This window comes from Crocuta crocuta, unplaced genomic scaffold, assembly GCF_008692635.1.
Source record: "Crocuta crocuta isolate KB4526 unplaced genomic scaffold, BGI_CrCroc_1.0 scaffold45, whole genome shotgun sequence".
Classification (NCBI taxonomy): domain Eukaryota; kingdom Metazoa; phylum Chordata; class Mammalia; order Carnivora; family Hyaenidae; genus Crocuta; species Crocuta crocuta.
Genome location: NW_027530544.1, coordinates 982,767 through 1,004,300, shown reverse-complemented (window position 1 = coordinate 1,004,300; position 21,534 = coordinate 982,767). Strand labels below are relative to the sequence as shown.

The 21,534-nt window shown below is 38.4% G+C and overlaps 3 protein-coding genes across 5 annotated transcripts in view; 2 read left to right on the top strand and 1 right to left on the bottom strand.

Annotated features, from left to right (window-relative positions):
• The first annotated feature begins 6,333 nt into the window (after positions 1-6,333).
• On the top strand, positions 6,334-8,784 carry WDR5B (WD repeat domain 5B). Its single transcript, XM_077767599.1, has 2 exons — positions 6,334-6,396; positions 6,854-8,784. The coding sequence occupies exon 2, from the start codon at positions 6,858-6,860 to the stop codon at positions 7,848-7,850; it is 993 nt and encodes a 330-aa protein (XP_077623725.1). The 5' UTR covers positions 6,334-6,396; positions 6,854-6,857; the 3' UTR covers positions 7,851-8,784.
• The window catches only part of MIX23 (mitochondrial matrix import factor 23), a 61,301-nt gene continuing 46,102 nt past the window's right edge, over positions 6,336-21,534 (top strand). The window contains exon 1 of one of the 2 annotated variants that reach the window (XM_077767603.1): positions 6,336-6,396. In XM_077767603.1, the coding sequence (XP_077623729.1) occupies positions 6,379-6,396 (18 nt within the window). In that variant the 5' untranslated portion in view covers positions 6,336-6,378. Of the gene's footprint in view, positions 6,397-9,717; positions 10,401-21,534 lie in introns of those variants that run through there. The other variant, XM_077767604.1, reaches the window with a different exon arrangement.
• Positions 10,778-21,534, bottom strand: part of FAM162A (family with sequence similarity 162 member A) — a 30,880-nt gene continuing 20,123 nt past the window's right edge. For both annotated transcript variants that reach the window (XM_077767600.1, XM_077767601.1), the window contains exons 2-5: positions 19,302-19,424; positions 16,887-16,995; positions 13,708-13,816; positions 10,778-11,045 (exon numbers count right to left, since the gene is read on the bottom strand). In XM_077767600.1, coding sequence (XP_077623726.1) covers positions 10,953-11,045; positions 13,708-13,816; positions 16,887-16,995; positions 19,302-19,424 — 434 coding nt within the window. In that variant the 3' untranslated portion in view covers positions 10,778-10,952. The remainder of the gene's footprint in view (positions 11,046-13,707; positions 13,817-16,886; positions 16,996-19,301; positions 19,425-21,534) is intronic.

The window sequence follows — 21,534 nt, the reverse complement described above, 5'->3', positions numbered from 1 at the left end:
AATACCCTGTCATTAAAATGTTACTCATTATAAAAGCATGTTAATTTCAACACAGGAAAACTCTTCTGCAATATTATATACTGATTAGGGGAGAAAGTGGCTTGGTTATTCTCCTCTTCTTTTTTTTTTCCTTCTCCAAACTTTCAAAGTATATTCTTTGAAATGAAAACTTAGGTGGGGAAAAAACATTGAAAGCATTTGGAATATAAAGGCACCCTGTATTGAAAGGGAACAGCAGGTAGATAATGGTTATATTAAGTAAAACCAGGAAAGGTTTTAAGATGACAGATATGAAAAAAAGATGGAGAGAGTTTTCTATGGAGTACTTTAATTCGTGTTCTTGTCACTAAGTAAGTAGGACTCTTAAACTTAACCTTTGTCAGCTGTACTGTTTTTGAAAACTATTGCCCTGGGATTCCATCTGCCAGATAAAGCTAAATGGGCTCTGGGTCATTTTTAATATTCTCACAAATATAAACCATGACATTACCCCATAATAAATCTGAATTATTATTACAGATTGGTGATTTGCCTGAGAAAAAAATATGTAATATATTTTATAAGCCAAACTTTGTCAGCTAGATCCTGTTGTACATGGCCACTCACAAGCAACCTTCAATTTACTTCTATAGTGCTAAACAAACATTTCAATTACTTCAAATCCCCAAGTTTATGGTTGCATTATGAAAGGGTTTTCCTCAAGTTGAAGTTTTTTTTCTTTTTGCTGATTAGTTTGTGGATATTTCTGTGTCAATAGGCAAGTTATTGCCTATTGATGTTTTAGGGCTTGGGGCTTTTTATATATATTGGAAATCTTGATGTCTAAGGATGTTTTTCACTTAAGAAAAGGGATCCACTTTTAGAAAGGGGCATTGTTTGCTTTTCATATTTATATACTATTTTCTACCTCTTACATTACAAAATTTGCTGATTTGCAGATAGGTGTGTGCCTGTTTGTATATGAAGTCTCAAATCTAAATTTTTTGCCATCTGAAATTAACACTTTCTTCTGTTGTTAGGTGAGCAGAGTAAATACTTATCTGCCAAGTTGGGAAATATTTTGGCTACCTTTCTCTTTCATCAAATGTTAAAATTATCAGGACACCTGGTTGGCTCATAAAGCATTTGACTCTTGATCTCAGGGTCATGAGTTCAAGCCCCATATTGGGAGTAGAGATTACTTTTAAAAGAAAAAAAAAAATTTTTTTTTTTTTTTTAAAGTAACTGAAAGCCAGATGTGGGACTAGTACAGTAAGTCTGTTCTCATAAGGAGAGTACTCAATAACATGCTTTATTATCAGAAAAGGATATGTAATACCAGGACATCACAAGAATGTGTGATAAAGTAAAGCAAATATTGTATGCTAAAAGTACCAAATTCCTAAAGGGTATAAAATGCATTTGGAAGTTTGGGGCAAGAAAAGATGAAGGGTAGAAAAAGTCCCAGTCTGTTTTCCCGTAAGTCAGAAAGGCAACTAGTCTTTGAGCCTCTGTTGTGTGCCAGGTGCCTGGGTAAGGGCTTCTGAGTTTTCTCTTTAATCCTATAACTGCTCTTTGAGGCGGATGACTGTCACTATGATAGAGGTGAGAGAATCAAGACAGGAAGATTTACTTCACCTCAAGGTCGCAACTCATCAACACTGTCCAGTGGTTGGACAGGGCCCTGCAGGTTGTGTCTGGAAGAAAGTAGCAGACATGGTGGAGGTGTTCTGTGCCAGAACTCTCAGAACTGGACTTAGAATAGCCACAGCTGGACCAGCTTTTTCTTGGATGATTCTTTCTTTCATGAGCACCCTTAAAATAACTAAATCAGGTATGAAGTTGCTTTTAGGTTGCATATTTTGGTAACGAGGAGCCTCTCAGCCCAACTTCTTTCCCCTTCTGTGGTGCTAAAATTCTGTATATGACCTGACAAAACAACAGAAGTTAAAATATATATGCAAGTGATTGATTTTGAGTTTAACAGCATAATGGGTAAACTTAGAAACATGTTTCCATTTAACAAACTCAATTGTAGAAGGTACTGACACAGAGAAGGAAAGGCTTTGGAATGAAGAACTCTGCCTTAGAAAGCAGTGCCATCAATGGACGTGAATTTAACACAGCTGACGTTCTAAAGGAGTATCGTCCCAAGGAGGATCAAAAGTTAGAAAGATCACCTTTTAATGTATGTTGTTGAGTATGTTCTTACTTTATCATTATGACCACTCTATGTTGTTTTCAAAGTGTTCTTACACTTTGATTTGGAATGGATCTGATGATTCTTTGTACTTGAATGTGGTCTGTCAGGCCATGGGTGAGTGCCTTGCACACAGTAGACTATTCAATAAATACTAAATGACTGAAGGACTATGGATCTATGTGATATTAGTAAAGGGTACTTGGTTACAAAAGAAAAAGGAATTCTTTTATGCTGCTGTTTGAAACCAGGAATTAACTCTTAGACTTAGTGTCTTAACATGTGTTTTATATGTGGTTACTTTTCAGGAGGACGTAATTTGACATGAAGTTTACAAAAGCAGATACTGTCACACCAGAAGTTTATTATATAAAGATAAAAAAACCTATGCGTTCTGAGAAAAATTATGGGTATATTTTACAGAATAACTAATATATATATATCAACCCTATGTGTTTGTATATACCAAAAGTAGCTTATCAGTCTCTTCTGACATATTCTAAAGTTAAGGGAAAAACCCCTTTTTTCTAAATACATCCAACTTTGGAAGCTGAGTTGAAATAGATTTTTTTTCATTTTTACTATTGTATGTATTGCTGAGAGATTGTATTGGCCAGGTATTTTTTATGAAAACAGATTTTTAAAATTTTTTATTTCTGANAGTCTTGATCACTGTTGTCCCCATTTCATTTGCCGATTTGGAAAAGTGTTTTTTCTCATTCTAAAATCAATATATGGTCACTTCTGTGATCTTGATTGTTTTTGCAGAGAATAAAATTACCCTCTAAATTCCTTTATACCCATTTAACCTGAAGAAGCCAGTGAAAAGCCACAATATGATTATTTCCTTATCTAAACCACTTGGACCCAGCATTTAGTGATGAGTGAGGAGAATGTAGAAACCCAGAAGACCAGAGTAGTGGAGAAAGGAAAAAGCACAGGGTTTGAAAGAGAAGTGGGCAGGCTGGGGTGCAAACTACCATGTAAACAATGTAGAATATTCCAAGATTTAGTTGTGAATAGGAGAATCTTCCAGAAGTCAGCAGCAANGGATAAACCCAGTTTTTAGATTAATGTCAGCTGAGGCTTTTGGTGCCCCCTTTCACTTTAAAAAAAAAAAAAAAGTCTCTGTTTAGATAAATTATAGGCCACTCCATATTTAGCCAACAACTAGATTTATATATATTTAAACTAATAGTCTTAAAAAGTGTATATAGTTCTATTGATTTTTGAGGACTGGATTTGGTTAATTGGAGCTGCCATGAAGGGAGTTGGTCAAGACATTTCTTAGTACAGGGATCACTCCAGTCCTGACACCAAAAAAAAATTATTTTAATAAAAAAGTGACCTATTTGTGGCATTTCTATTTAGAATATCTGCAAACTTTACTGAGGGGCAAGGGAAATAAACTTTTAAACCACTGAGACCTTGAATTCTAAAATTTTTATGGGAAATCTAAAGAAATCAAATTGATTTCTAAGGAAAGGGAAAATTCCATATTACCTATCTGATGAAGATTAAGGGCAGCAAAAGCAAAATTATTATTAAAAAATTTTTTTAAATGTTTTTATTTTATTTTATTTTTGAGAGACAGAGCACAAGCAGAGGAAGGGCAGAGAGACAGATGGACAGACAGAACCCAAAGCAGGCTTCAGGCTCTGAACTGTCAGCACAGTGCCTGATGTGGGGCTCAGACTCACAAACTGAAATCATGACCTGAACCGAAGTAAGAGGCTTAACCAACTGAACCACCCAGGCACCCCCAAAATAGAAATTATTAAAAACAGACTGTGTGAAGAACTTTGCTTGAGAACAGCAAATACAAAGCTCTAATATACAGTTTCTGCCCCTTTGGGTTTACCTGTATCAGTACTCTCTACTACACACTCCACACTCCCAAAGACAAACTATGAAATTCTTAGGCCTAATTCATAAGGACAACGGTATCAGGACTACATGTCCTGATTAGTCATTAGAACATGACTAATAAAAGGTTTAACTAGTTCTAGTCCTTGCTTTAATTTTCTTTACACAAGTTCCTGATGTTATTTGTAAATAAAAAATTCCAGGCATCAAGAAATGATTTTAGTTGTGGAAATTTCTTCAAATTTTGAGAAAATCTTAAAAATTATTTCTGGATATTCCTACCAACATTAATTTCTTCATCTTTTTATTATTTTTTTAAGTAACTCTACCCCTAACATGGAGCTTGAACTCACAACCCTGAAATCAAGAGTGGCATGCTCTACTCATAGAGCCAGCCAGGTTCCCTCCATCCCCCTCATTCTTATATTTCTAGTGGGTTATTAAAATCTACTCCAGCACCAACAACCCATCCTAGCCCTCATATCATAGATTTACTTGTCTAATTTTCACTTTCTTTATTCCTAGTGCATAGAACAGTTATTGGGAAAATAGAATTTAAATTCTTTGGAACAAAGCCTACACTTTGTTCTCTAGAGCACTTTTAAATTTTTTGATGAGTCAATAGAAATGAAAACTGTCTCAGTAGATGCAGAACTTTAGAGTGTTTCTAAGTTTCCCAGTAAAAATCACACTAATCCAGGTTAACAGGAACGAAAGGAGGAAGAGTTTAATCATAACCGGAATTTGAGATATTATCTAAAAAGGGAACACAAGTTCTCTCTTTTTAAAACGTTAATAGCTAAGAAGAATCGTAATTTAATGTACATAAATGAATGTCCCAATATACTTAAAAGATGCTCTTCCTATTCCCACCACCTCGTTATCCTTATACCATTAACGTGCTCAAGCTAGGACTAAAGTTCATGTTCAATTCCTGTCCAAATTCCAAACTAAGTAGTAGGGTCTTAAGGTAATGAGGTTTTTATTATGGTCGATTATTACAGGTGATCTAATTATGTCCTTGTGCCTTATTTAAAGGCTAGGCTTTCAATGATTCCTAATACAGGATAGAAGCCTTTATTTCCAAATGCTTAACTGCTGACTGACAAAAACATCAAGATACCTGAGCCTCAGGGCACCTGCCAGGCTCAGTTGGTAGAGCAAGCCACTCTTGCTCTCCGAGTCTCCAGTTCAAGATTCAAGCCTAACTGGGCACAGAGCTTGCTTTAAAAAAAACAAAAACAAAACAACAACAACAAAAACCTACCTCTAGAGTTTCAGCTACGCCAGCCAGCGGGAAAACCTTGTAAAGAAAACCGTGCCTCTTGAGCACTCTTTACTAAGTGATTACAGGTAAGCAGAAACTCAACAGGGTTCCAATTTTTTGGTAGAACTTTTTTTCCTTTTTCTTTTTTAAAGTAAATTATACACCCAACTTGGGCCTGAGATCTTGGGCCTCAGTACCCAGAGATGAAGAGTCGCATGCCCTATTGACTGTGCCAGCCAGGTACCCCAGTAATCTTGTTCAAAACTCTTATTTACCCAACACTTTCAAGGCCATTAAACTTTTGACGCTCTAAAGCCAATTACGAGTTAACCTTACACATTTCTTAACCACGTTCCACGAACTTCTTTGTCATTTTCGGTCTCAAGCACATATGCAGACCTTTCTCTTAGAAAGTTCAAGGCATTAGGAAGTGTTAAAACAAACGTCTGTTTCCCCCTCCCGCGCACTACCCTGTCAGGCTATCTAAGGACCGGCTTTTGGAGGCCCACAACATATACTCTCCTTCCCCAAACGTTTCGGCAAAACTTTTAAACCAGCTTTATAATCTGGGCATAAATTCGGCTAAACTCCCCTTGCCTATTTGCAGCCTTGTGCACAGCCGCCAGGCTCATCTACCACACGAGTAGAGACGAGCANGAAATCGACGCTGGCTACGTGCCAAATGTGGACTTAACTTTTCCGCTATGGGAATTGGAATATTTAGTCCTTCTTCGTGACACGGTTCCCAAACACAAAGGAATGTTGTTTGAAATATTCGCTGCTACCCACGCTAGCCAGTCAGGTCTAGGGAGAAGCCCCGTTCACCTCACTCACCAAAGAAGGCAGTAAAAGGTGGATTTATGTGTGGCAACCGTGGCAAAGAGGACCGGAAGGAAACGCCAGCGTCTCCTTTTGCGCAAGCGCAGGCAGACCTCTCCTATTGGTCGTCTCGGCTGGAAGTTGGTGTGCACATGCGCTCTGCTGTCCTGCCAGCTGGGTGTGATTGATGCGGCTGTGCGCGCCGGTGTTTATCCGCGGACTGGACGGCTGACCGCCAGAGCAACAAATGGTGGTGCCTACGCAGGTTTCTTTTTACTTTCTGAAATCTTTTGTTTAAGCCGTTGACTCATTCATGCTTAAGTACCGAAAGTCTATCTGACTGGTAGGCTTGGTCAGTGTTCTCCCAACATTTCGGAGTTGGGGGAGGGACTGTGAAAGAGTGTAGATCACTCACGCCCGTCTTTGCTTTGCACCGCTTTATACGTTCGCAAAATACTTGACGACGCATACGACTCTTTTAATAGTATTTCTCAAGTATTTGTTTACAAAGGAAGCGAAGGAAAGGAGAAGTGGTCTAAGTCGTGCTGCTGAATCATTGTATATAAGAGTTTAAAGACTGTCCAGAAATTAAAATCATTACAAGGAGATTTATTTTTGAATCTGGTATTTTTATCTTCATTTGGCTGGGCACAGAGTCGGAATATTGGGCTGCCTTGCTCAGGGCCGGAGGCTTACCCAACCTACTTTACTTGGAGTTTCAGAACCATGGACACAAAGGAGGCAGGAGATGGTGAAGCAGAGCCGGGCCTTCCCTCAGCAGCCAATCGGAGCAAGCGAGTGTCTGAAAAACCAAACTATGCTCTTAAATTTACTCTCGTGGGACATACGGAAGCTGTATCATCAGTTAAGTTTAGCCCTAATGGAGAATGGCTAGCAAGTTCTTCTGCTGATAAAGTAATTATAATTTGGGGAGCCTATGATGGGAAGTATGAGAAAACACTTTATGGTCACAGTCTGGAAATATCAGATGTTGCCTGGTCGTCAGATTCCAATTGGCTTGTTTCTGCCTCAGATGATAAAACGTTAAAGATTTGGGATGTGAGATCTGGAAAATGTTTGAAAACGCTAAAGGGGCACAGTAATTACGTTTTTTGCTGTAATTTCAATCCACCATCTAATCTCATCATTTCAGGATCTTTTGATGAGAGTGTGAAGATATGGGAGGTAAAAACAGGAAAGTGCCTCAAGACTTTGTCTGCTCATTCTGACCCAGTTTCTGCTGTTCATTTTAATTGTACTGGGTCCTTGATAGTATCAGGTAGCTATGATGGTATCTGTAGAATTTGGGATACTGCATCAGGTCAGTGTTTAAAAACACTTGTTGATGATGATAACCCTCCTGTCTCTTTTGTAAAATTTTCTCCAAATGGTAAATATATTCTAATTGCAACCTTGGACAACACTCTTAAACTGTGGGATTACAGCAGAGGCAGATGCCTGAAAACATACACTGGTCATAAAAATGAGAAATACTGCATTTTTGCCAATTTTTCAGTTACTGGTGGAAAGTGGATTGTGTCTGGTTCAGAAGATAATCTGGTTTACATCTGGAATCTTCAGACTAAAGAGATTGTACAGAAATTACAAGGTCATACAGATGTTGTAATTTCAGCAGCTTGTCACCCTACAGAAAACATCATTGCATCAGCAGCATTAGGAAATGACAAAACAATTAAACTGTGGATGAGTAATTACTAAACATTTAGAAATCAAGTGGTAGAGCCAAGTTGGCATAAAAAATATTTTTTAAAAGATGGTTTCCCTTAATTTTGGCATGGTTGTGTATTTCTTTTTAACATTGTCTTACAAGATTTCAGACCTATAACCTAAATTTGTAAAGCAAGACAGTTGGAAAAGCAAGTCTAGAACGTAGGGCTTCTGACTTTTAATTTTCAAGTCTGTTATTATCTCTTATGTCTGTTCCTGAACAGATTCCCATTCTGTTCTTTCCAGTGACTATTTTAGAGGATCAGTGTACTTGAGAAATATTTAGAAATAAGGTTCACAAGATAGGATGACTGATTAAATGTGGAGGGCAAGGGAGTTTGGAAGAACGAGTGTTTCCGATTTGGGAGATCAGATAGGTGAATAAAAGGAGAAGCCTGGGACAGTGGTGGACTGGAAATATATGACAGATGCCACACACACACTAAGTGATAGCCTTTGTGATGGGACATGAAATGGTTCCATGGAATCAACTCTATAAATTGGGGAAATATAAGTCATGGTTAGGTTTGTTCTGAGAGTCTAAGAATTTTAAGTTTTATCAAGATAAAAGCTAAAAATAAACCAAAACATTGTAAATGGCATTTTCCTGAAGGACCTCTCACTACCTTGTTAGATTGTGCCCTCATGACTATCAGGCAAGCTAAATGTCTGAATGAGATGAGGCTATTCTCTTCCACTATGTGTCTGATCTACTAACTCCTACCCATGCTTCAAACTTGGTTCAGAAATTACCACTTTGTGGACCATCACTGCCTCCCTGACTCCAATCACAGCTGATGGCTGATTTAGGCTTTCTTGTTCCTTTCTATAGCTTCTGTTATATAGTTCAGAATATATCTTTTACCAATTTGTATTGTAATGGTTTCATGGGCCATGTTTCCATTAAATTATGAGCTCTGTCAAATATGTTTTTATTCATTGTTTTATTCTCAGTACTTATATATATATATAAGGGACTAATGATGAATGACAGTGTATTATACCACCACCACCACCACCACCACCACCACTACTGCCACTACCACCACCACTTTATTCATTCCTTGCCTGCTTTTGACACATTTTTGGAATGAAGTCCCCATACTATTTCTTTTCTTGATTAAAAGCGTCTGACCATAGGTTCACATATTAATCTTAGGCAGACAGGGCTTATAGGAAATACAAAATGGAAAACAGTTTCTGCCCACTCTCCCTACAGAGACATGATAAACATGAAACAAAAATCTAGAAATTAAGCAAAAATAGTACAATAATTGAAAGTAAGAGGGCAAAACAGTATTAATTTTTCTTGTATTCTTTAGTATCTTGTAATAGTGACCATTAAATCTGATTTGCTTGACAAATTCTGAGGAATATAAGGTATTAGAGTTATTTGTAGGGTATGATTGTCAAGAAGGTATTGTGTGAGGGTACATGGAGAATGGGGATTAGACAAGGACAAGTCTGAAATTCTAGCCAAGAAATTTATATGTAAGTCATAAAGAGGTAGTTATTCAAGGTTCCTGAATAGCAGAATGACAACAAATGAGAAATGATCATGTGAATGCTTGCTGCATGGTAACATTTTGGGAGTTTTGGTTTAATGAAACTTTTATTACAGTAAATCTCCAAGGTTTTTATTATAGTAAATCTCCAAGGTAACACTTTAAAATATTTCTTTACAAGTTAAAAATGATACTGTTCTATGAAGAAAAATTACCTATATTTAAAATAAGTAGATTAAAATCAACTTGGTATCTAAAACATTAAGGTCAAATTACTCTAAGATAAAGTATATTATTAACAGACATCAGATAGATTATGAAATTATATTTGGTGCATTACATTTTACTTAGTATTTTATTAAATCAAGTTCCGATACAGCTGCATATATTACTTTCTGCCTGTTACAATGCTCTAGAGACCACTATCAGGTTGGGATGGTTGTGAGGACTTGTCATTCATGTCATCCATTAATACTGTGAAACGTGAGAATATATGCAATACTTAAAATAGAAACCAGCATTCATATCTAAATATGAGACAGCTTGGCATCACAAAGTGTAAATGAAATACGTACTGGATGCAAATACTTATCTTTCAACATTAATACGAGTATGCATTTGATAGATTTTCATAATTGAGAAATTTAGTGTAAAGGCAAAAGGGAAAGGACCAATTGCGAACTCTAAGCCGGGGATTCGAAGAGGTGACTGCTGGCTCCAAAGCAACTTTCTGTTGCTGGGATTTCAGAGTCTTTAGAAACTCATGGCCAGATCAGTCTCATCACCTTACCAGGACCTTTCCCAAGACTGCTCTCCTATAAGCCTCTGCCTGCCAGCATGCCTGAAAATGTCAGAGTGTGATCTGGCTGCTTCCCGGGGCTCTCAGAATCACCCTGGTATTTGGGGAGGTGAGCTTGCCAAGACGCACCCGGGCAGTATACTGATCTGGATTTCCTTCTCTCTCTAGAAAGGAGTACACAAGAGAGAGAAATACAGAACTAGAAGCCATGTTGGCATCTGCAGAGAAATCACTTTGGTAATGAAAATTAAAGTAAGATACGGTATCTTAACACTCTAAAGAAGAGTTAACATTAAAGTTTAAATGAGTTGCCCTATTTTTCTCCAAAAAGTTGAAAGGCTGCATTTAACTTGGATCAAAGCCACAAAAATATAGACAGGTCATTTTTCTTTTTTTCTTTTTTTATTTATTTCTAGGAGAGAGAGAGAGAGAGAGACAGCGCGAGCAGGGGAGGGTCAGAGAGAGAGGGAGTCACAGACTGAAACAGGCTCCAGGCTCTGAGCTGGCAGTCAGCACAGAGCCCGACGCGGGGCCGAACCCACCACCAGGCTCTTCATGACCTAAGCGAAAGTCGGACGCTTAACTGACTAAGCCACCCAGGCGCCCCAGACAGGTCATTTTTCCAAAAGGAAATTTATTTGTACCACTACAGCAGAAATTGGGAAATTATGTTTGTGCAAACCATACTTTCATGAAACAGATCCTCATACCATATTCCTTTTAATAACAAGCTAATTGCTGCAACATTATTCCTGCAATTTCAAAAGCCAGCCAACATGGATACCTCTGCTACTCTGTTTTGGCCTTCATAGCCGCTTCCTCTCTCAGGCGAGCTTTCTTTTCTAAGTTCAGACTTGTTAAAGACTCGTTTCTTCGGGCAGCCTAAAGTGAAACAGATTTGAACAAGTGATTATTTATGTGGGTTTGGGGAGGGTGTCATTACCCTGCACTCATGTCAATAGATAACTACAGCAGGGCCTGCCCACAACCGTCTACTGTGTGCACGCAGGGCACGGACACCCCCTCCCCGTGCCTTCTGCTTCCTCTAAGGCTTCACAGTACAGTAGCACGTCCTGTCGAGCGTGAGAGAAATGCTGCACCTCTACCTTCTCTTTCTGGCGGGTTTCTTTAAACCTAGCTTCTTCCCTTATAATTAATACCCTTATCTTTTCCCTTTTTTTCTCTCTTTAGTATTGAATACCTTTTTTGTTTACATTTCTATCCTTTCCTTTCATTTTTCTTTGTTGCTACTGTTTCTCCTATTCTAACTCATTTGTATACTTTCATACGCTTCTAACTCCTTACTCCTCTTTTACCAAAAATACTCAGCTTTGGAGATCCCAGACTTTACTAAATACTGTGACTGATGCCTCTCACCAGTATCGATCCAACTACTCCAACCTGTGGAAGCAAAGAGCAGTGGAGGAGAGGCAACCATCCTCTTCCCTTGTTTCCTTCCATGTGACCTATTACATGCCTGTGAAGCTTACATAAGCAGACTAGTTTCAAAAGTTTTATACCAAATAAGTGGAACTAGCACCCACTTAAATTCCACTTAAAATAAGTGGAATTTTCTTCTGTGTAATCTCATGTGTAAAGAATTAGGTATGGGAAGGGGTAGGAGAATGGGAATGGTATGTTGATGGTAAGGACAGAACATAGAGTGGCTAACTTCTCTCTTCTAAATAGCATTAAGTCTAAAAGTTCTCCATTCCAGTAGCATTTACCAACTTCTAAGAATTAGATGGTTCCATGTGAAACAAATGAAATGGCTTTCTGGTACATAAAGGAGAGAAAAGAAACTCTCTTCAAGTACATGGCCTATATCCCAGGATGAGGCTAGAGGAAATCGCAGGGGGTAACTTGTTTCTAGAGTATTTAGACTCAGTATAATCAAGTATACAAAACCAATGCAGACTTCTAGGAATTCTAGAAACCCCTACATATCCTGTCCACAAGCTTCTGCAGGTTTTTTTTTTTTTTAATGTTTTATTTATTTTTGAGAGAGAGATAGAGACAGCATGAACAGGGGAGGGGCAGAGTGACAGGGAGACACAGAATCCGAAGACAGGCTCCAGGCTCTGAGCTGTCAGCACAGAGCCTGACACGGGGCTCGAACCCACGAACCATGAGATCATGACCTGAGTTGAAGTCGGACACTTAACCGACTGAGCCACCCAGGTGCCCCACCAGGTTTCAGTCTGAGAACTAAATATGAGAAGTCAAAGAGGAAGTCAGAAGAAAAACTGAGGTGGGGCAGGAACAGAACTGTCCTGGGAAGAACTTCACCTAGTCCTGCATACTTGTCCCTCATGCTCCCATAAGGTCAGCCTAAATGGTCAGTATTTTCCATTCCAAGAGTCTGAAGAGAGCCAGATGTTCATTTCCTTTTACTCTGTACTCACTAGGGAGAAGGAAGTCAGTTATCACTGGGTTGGCAGAAGAACCTTTTTAATATCTTATAATAGACATAAGATATTTCTTTCCACATGAAAGCTGTGATATATAAAATTAGACATGGTATCAAAATTAGACATTGTCCAGTGCTGCTGCATTTAAAAAAACATATTTTAATCACAAGATAGTATTATATGAGTTTAGGAGCTTGAAAAGTTGGCTCTACATTTTTATCCTGCCATTTATTAGCTGTGTGACTTTGGGAAAGTGATTTAATAGCTCTGAACTTCAGGTTGCTTTTTTATAAAGTATGGATACTAAGAGAACCACTGCTTAGGTTCTTAGGGGATTGTGGTGATTCAGTGAGTTTAACAGGACCTGTGACATAATGAGCACTCAGTAAGTGGGAGCAATTTTACTATCAACTTCAATTAGACCGGGCTAGATTCAGACTGTGGCTCTGACATTCAGGAGATGTGTGACCTTGGGCGAGTGAGCAAAGCTTTCTAAGCTATGTTTCCTCATCTATAAATGAGGTGCTAATAATAGTGTCGATTCCACCATGCTGTTGTGAGGTTCAAATGAAAGAACAGCCAAGTGCTTAAAAGACAGAGAGTATTCCACTAATGATAGCTATTGATGATGATATGTGTTAAAACAGAGATTTCTGGACTGGAATGCCTATGTACCTGTTCGGGAGCTATGGTCCTTACAGGTAAGGACTATGTGGCTGAGCTTCAAGTACACAGCAGTGACGAGGATCCTCACCAGGGTTAAGGCAGTTAAAGTGTGGATAAATAAGCCCATGTACCTGGAGTGCTTTATAGACATGCAGGTGTCATCATTAAATACACCAGTGTCATTTTTGTTTCACAATTCTTTATGGTATCTGTGATAACCGAACACTTTTTTTTTTGTTTACTTTATGCAAAACGAATTCAGTCCCTCACTTTGCCAAAGTTAGGATTTGCTATTTATCCCCAGACAGGATATGCCATGTTTGTTCCTACTGTGTCTTATTTTCTTTCTTATCATTTCTTGGGTAGAACGTAATCAACTCTTCTCAGAGACTAAATACGAGGGTCAACCCCTGATTTCCTTTAGATCCTTTACAGAAAACAGAGACAGAGAGGAAGTCCACTCTCACCTTCTTTCCCTCAATAACCATCAAGATGCATCCACCCACTGTCAAGGCAATCATTACATAGCTGATCTTCACCCGGATCTTGTTCTTTGCAGTATCAAGCATCTCAAACCTAGTAACATAATGAGATCATGAGAGAAAGTTAACATTTCTCTTTCTGAAGTTGCCATTAAGAAATAAAGCTCTGTGTGTGACAAGTCAGAAGTGGAGTGGTACCCATAAATATAAAAAAGATGTGAGACCTGGAAATCTTCTAGGATTTGGGGGAGAATGAGGGGTTTTCACAACTCACGCTAAATTTACATATAAAATCCAACAAGATAGCACAAACTTAAAAGAAAGAAAAAGAGTTAAAGAAAGTGTGAAGACAAAGTGGATCCAAGAACAAAGGGGGGGTGGGGAAGAGCAAGATGTATTAATTTATGCTTGCTATGCTGGTCCCCATTTTGGCTTTCAAGTTTCACATTAGCAGCCAATGCTAACAGTGAAACCAGAAGCTATTTCTCCCTGGGGTTCTTAAGAAGATGTTATATGATAAAACGATTGTCTGAACAACATCCTCACAACAGATACTGCAATGAGCTTCATGAGTTTCATATGTTTCAACATGAATCACAATTCAGACAGAAAACAAATGTGGGAGAGTTAAACAATGTGCTTTTCATACCCAGGTTTTTTGCTTTCTTCCTTGAACCAGGGATCGATTTAATAATCTAAAGCTAATACTTAGATTTAGAACCAGGAATAGATTCCAGAGACTATCTGAAACAGCAGAAAGGTCCTTTAAGCAATGCTTACTTAATGTTTACCTTTTAACTAATGTTTTGCTAAAACTGCATGGCAGTGAACTTGAGACTATGCTCTTTGGCAAGTACGTCTTTGAAGCTGTCCACTGAATACAGATCCATGTGCCTTAACAGAACATTGAGGGTTGGATTATCAATCTTGTGTGAAAACTAGGAGGCCTAATAAGGAAGAGTCTAAAGAGAAGACCACTCCACCTTTGTGATTCTCTATGTAGGCAGTGAGTTGTAGTACTACTACATGAATCTAGTAGATCCTCAGGGCAGGGCATGAAGAGTCCAAACGGGCCCCAGAGAGAGCAATGGCCTCTTCAGTAGGGATGTAAATAGGAAGTGATTAGCTCTAGATGATGGGATGGGAGTGCTAACTTCCTTCCTTCCTCTTTTTTCCCCCCAGATTTTTAATACACATTACTTTAGAAATCAGGAGGAAAAAAAAACACTTTAAAAATGCTTAGAAGGAGGCACAGGGTCCAGGCATGGCAGGTGGTAGAACCCTGAAAGCATATACACTGTGATGTAAGAGCTGGGACCCAGTGAGGTATTGTGAAGGGAGTTCTCGGGGCACTGAAGCTGCGCCTGCAGGGCAGTGGGAGGAACCAGGGACAATGGCTAAGGACAGTGAATTGCTCTGTTGAGAGCCCGCCAACAAGAAATTAACTAACCATGCTGACATTATTTTATGTGAACTGGCACATCCAACTAAAGTGCTGCGATACTCGTGAAAAGAAATATATTTCACGTTTCATTACAAGAATTTTCCATTCAAAATATTTTACATTAAAAAAGTAAAATGCATTTAAATAACGCCATGAGGTTGCCCTCCATTCCACAGAAGCAATCAGAATGCGCAGGCTAAACAGTGCCTGTTCAGAGCTACCAGCACAAGGATGAACCCCTGCCCAGGCCCAGAGAAGAGCATTCTGTGGTGGCTCACTAGGTAGGGATCCTGGAACCACCGGCAAGGCAGACTGAAGAAGGTGCTCCTTAGCAAAGTCTATACAGCACCTATGAGGGTCATGGGTATATACCAGCTTGCTTGCTGCTGGAATATTCAGGAAGAAGTTAAGATACAGGCAGGAACTTAATATCATTGTTATTTCCAACTTGCTCTTGTTTCCCAGGAGAGGACACTGTCACCTTAGCTAAGAAGGACCAGGGCTTTCCAGCTGAAATAATTTTAGTGAAAATAATGTGCTATTTAATTTGACGGACAGAAGTAGAACGGCTCTGTTAAAGCCATTGTAAACACAAAGCAAGTAATACTTCTCTTCCTGGGAAAAGATACCCTGAATGAACTCAGATCTTTTAAAATCATGCCTTGGAACCAGAAACCAGAAGGTCCAGGAATTGTTTCATGCTAGAAGGGAACATCTAAGAGCTTTTTTCCCAACTCCCTATCAGTGAAGATGATGATGCCCCACAGTGGACATGGCATCTGCTTCTCACAATCTCTTGGCTAATATGCAAACCAATCCATGTCTTTAACATCAGGAGGCTGGGGCAGTGCTTCTCAACCAGGGTTTGTTTTGTTTTGTTTTTTTTGTCCCCCCAGGGGACATTTGGCAAGGNAGAATCTGAAGCAGGCTCCAGGCTCTGAGCTGGCAGTCAGCACAGGGACTGATGCTGGGCTCGAACGCATGAACATGAACTGTGAGATCATGACCTGAGCCGAAGTCGGATGCTCAATCGACTGAGCCACCCAGGCACCCCAGTGCCACTGGCGTTTGGAGGATGAAAAGAGCAAGCAAGGAGGCTGCTAAACATCTTATCGTGTACACAACAGCCTCCGAAAACAAAGGATTATCTCGACCAAATTGTCAATAGCACTGGGACTGAGAAACCATGAGTCAGAGGAATCTACACTTATCTACAGACTCTGAAAAAGTCCCAAGATCTCAGCCACAGCTGAGTTTAAGGAAATTGGTGATAGGAAGCATGCTTTCCTGGATCCCAGAAAGAGAATATGTTGCTCTTAAATACTTTTTATGCCTTTGGTTGAACACTTGAGTGGAGTTTATAGAATATAATTATTGTCAATGGCGCCTAACTGATATACCTAGATTAAAAAAAGCTAAAAACAGTGGATATCACTGCTTAGTGACAATTCTGTAGCTAGGAGAGGAAATCAATCAGTTGACTTTGGAGTACCTGACAGCTCTCCACTAGGTGTGACATACTGTATCCATGATAAGGCACAGATTTTCCAGCACTGTATTTATTGCAGGTACTTGCCAAAGAGGAAACCTTTACAGAAGTGAAAACCGTTCTAGAATTTGGTTGAAAGGTTTTAAATCGGGACTCAAAGGAACTGTTTTTCCTCGGAAATAGATCAGTGAGAAATAAAAGCTGCTTACAACCCCTAAGTTCGGCACTCACGAGACAGTCTCTGGGATTTCATCTTCCTTTTTGAAGCGACCTGACCATACCAGGATCTTCCTCTCCCATTGTGTAGGTTTGTGTAATGGCACTCTGTGGCTGTAAGTGTCTATGAGAAAAACAAGACAAGATATCTTACTTGAGGTTATGATTCTCAAATTCAGCAATTAAAAAGTGCTATTTGTGCTTTTTAGTTATCCACTAAACAGAACATTGAGAAACCTCAAGCAAATTAGAGCTTTGTTTGAATGGAATTTCTTAGGATGCCTCAAATGAGATTCAAAATTCTGTGAAGATTGAGGTAAAATAAAAGCATTATTTGCTAGCCATTGAAAGTTTAAAGAACACCATAAGCAAGGATATAAAGATAAAGAAGAACTAAGAAGGGAACAATGAGAAGCTTATTTGACTTCAGTAGAAAAAGAAAAAAGTTTTATGGTAAAATAAGATTATCAAAGACCCTGAGTGTCAGGCTAAGCTTTTTAAACCCGATTTGGGAACTGCTGTATACTTCGAAGCAAGGAAGAAGTTAACGTTTTAGAAGATTCCATAATAGATGGAAGAGAGAAAGGAAGGATAGGATAGAGTAGGCAACAAGTCCAAACAGGAGCTTGTAATACAAGAGTGTGGCGATATGGTCTGAACTGGAGTTGTAATGTTAGAAAAGAGACAAAACAGTCAATCTGAAAATGACTGAAAGAATCTGGAGACTGATTAAGACAAGGAAGGAATTAAAGAACCTCATATGTGAATGAGCAAGACAACAATAGTACTGTTAAACAAAATCAGGAGACCGAAAAGAATCAATTAGGAAAGGAAAAAGCATGAATACTATTTTGTACCTATCTACTGGGTCTAAATTTACACCTTCTGAATAGGCTTCATTAATTAAGTCAAAAGCAGAGATAATCATCGGTGCAAAGGGACAGCCAGTGAAGGTGATTAAGACCCAAGATAGTGTCTAGGAGAAAGAGGCAGCGGAGGAAAATGAAGTGGCCAGAGAGGCAGATGAACAAGAAAGGCACACAACCACAACCTGTAAGAGAAAGTCTTTCAAAAGAAAGGAGAAGTTTTTGAAAATAAGGAGCAGAAAAAATTAGGGAATCACAAAAGTTAGGAAATCACAAAATGTTAGGGTTAGAAAGGAACTTCGGAGATACTCTCATTCAACCTCCATGTACCACCTACATCTCTCACAGACGGAGCGTCTCCTTGACTGTTACCTACACCGTCATACTCCTTCCCATCTTTGTGCTGTGCCTTTCACTTAACCAGAAGGCAACAGCAAAAGGAACTGGAAAGTCACTAGGAAAAAAATCCATAAAGAACCAAAGGTGAGAAAAGAGGTTTAGAAGTATAGAAATGGCATTGTTTTGCTTTCTTTCCATTGTTAAGTACATTAAAGATCATCTGGAAAGTATGGATGTAAAAGAAGAAGACAAAAACTATCTCTAATTCTCCTGTTGTAGCACAATCACTATATTTGTATTTTGGCAGTGTTTCCTAAGTCTTATCCCTGGACGTATGTGTGTATGTGTCATTTATATGTATATCGTGATATGCTTACACACGATATAAAATTTTGTATCCTGTTTGTTCACGGACATCATGACAAACATTTTCCATGCCAGTACATGGTATTCAAAAATACCATTTCCAGCAACTGTACAATCTCATCAAATAGATCTAACATACATAATTAATCATTCCTGGATTATATGACATTTAGATTTAGTTCTCATTTTCCTATTATACATAAAAATGGAAACATCTTTACCCTCAGAGTTTTTTCCACATTTGGGGTTATTCCTGAGGATAGATACCCAGAAGTGAAATACCAGGTTGAAGGGTATAAACGTTTTTAAGCTCCTGATAAAAATATTCTCTGAAGATAGTTCGTTTTCATTCACCAAGACTTGCCTGACCTGAGTGTATACCCATGAAGAAAGAACAAGCAAATAGCTTGTGGGACCCTACAGTTTCTATTTTATGCTCCTTGTTTCCACACTGGTAACAGTGACAAGGGTTTGAGTTAAGAATAGGACTAACGATGGCTGAAATTAATGCCCAAGCCAGAGGCTAGCCCTAGACACATTGTACCCCAAACATCATTTCGTAATGTGGTTCATCTTTGGGGTTCCTTACAAGACAACTTCTAGATCACTATTTACTTTGGTGCATCCATTCTCCAACAAAAAGCTCCAATCTAATCCTGGAAATAAGAGATAAAAATGACAAGTGAGGAAAAGGAAGAAAGCAATGCTACCTGTGAGCCAATAAAAGTACAATCTGGGAGGCCTCAACTATAGGATAGGGTATGACAAGCATGTGATGACTTGTCTTTTAGGTTCTTTTGATTCCAAGTTGTTCCATCTTCAGAAGCTTCCATAACTGGAAAAATGAATAAATACTTACAGGATGGAGCTTTTGGACTTTCTTGTGGTTTGGTACAAAATCCATTTATTCTCTTCAAATCAGAGTTTCTGGTAATTCTTAGAGATGAGGAAGCATCTCTTTCATATAACCTAAAACAGCTTCCTAGAAAAGATAAGAAAATGTTTCAGAGAAAGAAAATCTAATATTGTCTCAAAATGAGAAATGCCTACAAAGAATATATTTCATTTATAAAAATTAACTCATTTAAAAACTGAATATACTACTCTGTAAGATACATATATTTTTAAAAAAAATTTATAATGTTTATTTATTTCTGAGAGAGAGAGGGAGAGACAGAGTGTGAGTGGGGGAGGGGCAGAGAGAGAGGGAGGCACAGAATCCAAAGCAGGCTCCAGGCTCTGAGCTGTCAGCACAGAGCCTGACGCGCGGCTTGAACTCACAAACCGTGAAATCATGACCTGAGCCGGAATCGGATGCTTAACTGACTGAGCCACCCAGGCTGCCCCCAGTTAGATACATACATTTAAAGTGTGATACTTGGTGCTGTTTTAAAATATACATATTTTGCTCATTAGGAAATTAGCAATTTGTAATATAAACATTTTATCAGCTGTAAGTTTTATAAAAGTACGTCTCACATGTATCTTGTCATAACAATGCTCCTAGTGGAAATACTACATAGTATAGCACTGAGCTGTTTAGATAAAGATTAGAACCTCCCACAAGTGATAAACCAAGATGCCAAGTTGCCAATACTACTCTGGTAAACTCTGGGTAGGGGAGCTGCAATGGCCAGCAAGGGGCTTTAGAAAGCCTTGTTTTGCCCAAACTGTAATTCTCCAACTGGAAATCAACTTCAGGTATAGTCATTAATTCTGTAAAATTTTAAACTATATATTAAAAATTGTATTAAGCTATATTACATATATATAGTTAATTTTAAACATCTAAATTCTAAGCACACATAGAGATCAGTACTATAAATCCCCACGTACTCACCACCCAGTGTCAACAATTACCAACACATGGCCAATACAGTTTCATCTGAACACCCTCCCTACTCCCTACTGAATTATTTTAAAGCAAATCCTAAACATCCTATTAGTTCATCTATGAATACTTCCGTATGCACCTCACAACGGCAACTTTTCAAAATCATTATCCATAATACCATTAGCTTAACTAAAAAACATTTCCTTGATATTAGCATATTATGATCGAGTATTATATTTCCTCAATGGGCTCACCATTTTTTAATAGATAGTTTATTCTAAATAGGTGCACATTGAATATGGCTGTTGTGTCCTATATAGGTCTCCCCTTTCCTTATCATTTGTCGAAGAAACTACATCATTAACTCTGTAGAATTTCCCTCATTTCAGATTTTGCTGATTGTATCCCCATGGTGTTGTTTAACATATTCTTCTAATTCTTTTTTGTTTTTCTTGTAAACAGATTTTTGAGGCTTCATCAGATTTAGAATTTTTAGGAAGAATATGCCATAGGTGGTACTATGTATGTTCTTCCCACTTTATCATATCAAGAGGCATACATCAATTTTATTTTGTAAGATTAACCAGTAGATGCTATCAGTCTGACTCATCTCTTATAAAGTTCTCCATCAACCTTTCATTTAATGTTTTTAGCCGACATTGATGATTGTTACCTAGATCTACTGTTTGATTATAGAATGTAAAATGGTAGTATTCTACACGAACTATTGGATTATCCTAAGGTAAAAGTCCATAGGAAATGTGGAATAAATGCTTAATTCTTTCCATTTGCCAGTTTCAAACTGATGAATTGTTTTCCTTTCAGCCTTGACAGGTGACCTTTTGCTTAAAAATAACACAAGGAACTCTTGCATTTTAACATATTATGTACTCCAGCCCATTTCAGTCATTTTTCTTTTTGATGCTCAGATATTCCCATTTTTAGTCACTAGGGACCCTTCCAAGTTGGCTCCTGAGTACTTTCAACATGTGCTCAGTGATCACTGATAGCTTCCCCACTCTCCGACATGATGTTCCAGACTTGTTTTGAATGCTTCCTGTCCCTGATTTAGAATCAGACATTCCTTCGGGGTGTTCTGGTTCCTTTAAAGAGGAAGCATTACTGGGTTTGTCATTGTTTCCGTGCCTTCTCAGTTAACAAAACTAGGAAATACATTCATTCCTAAAACAAATGTATGATTAAGAATTTAGTTTTGGTTAGCCATTTTCACCTTTAGCCTTAGCATGAAAATTTTTAA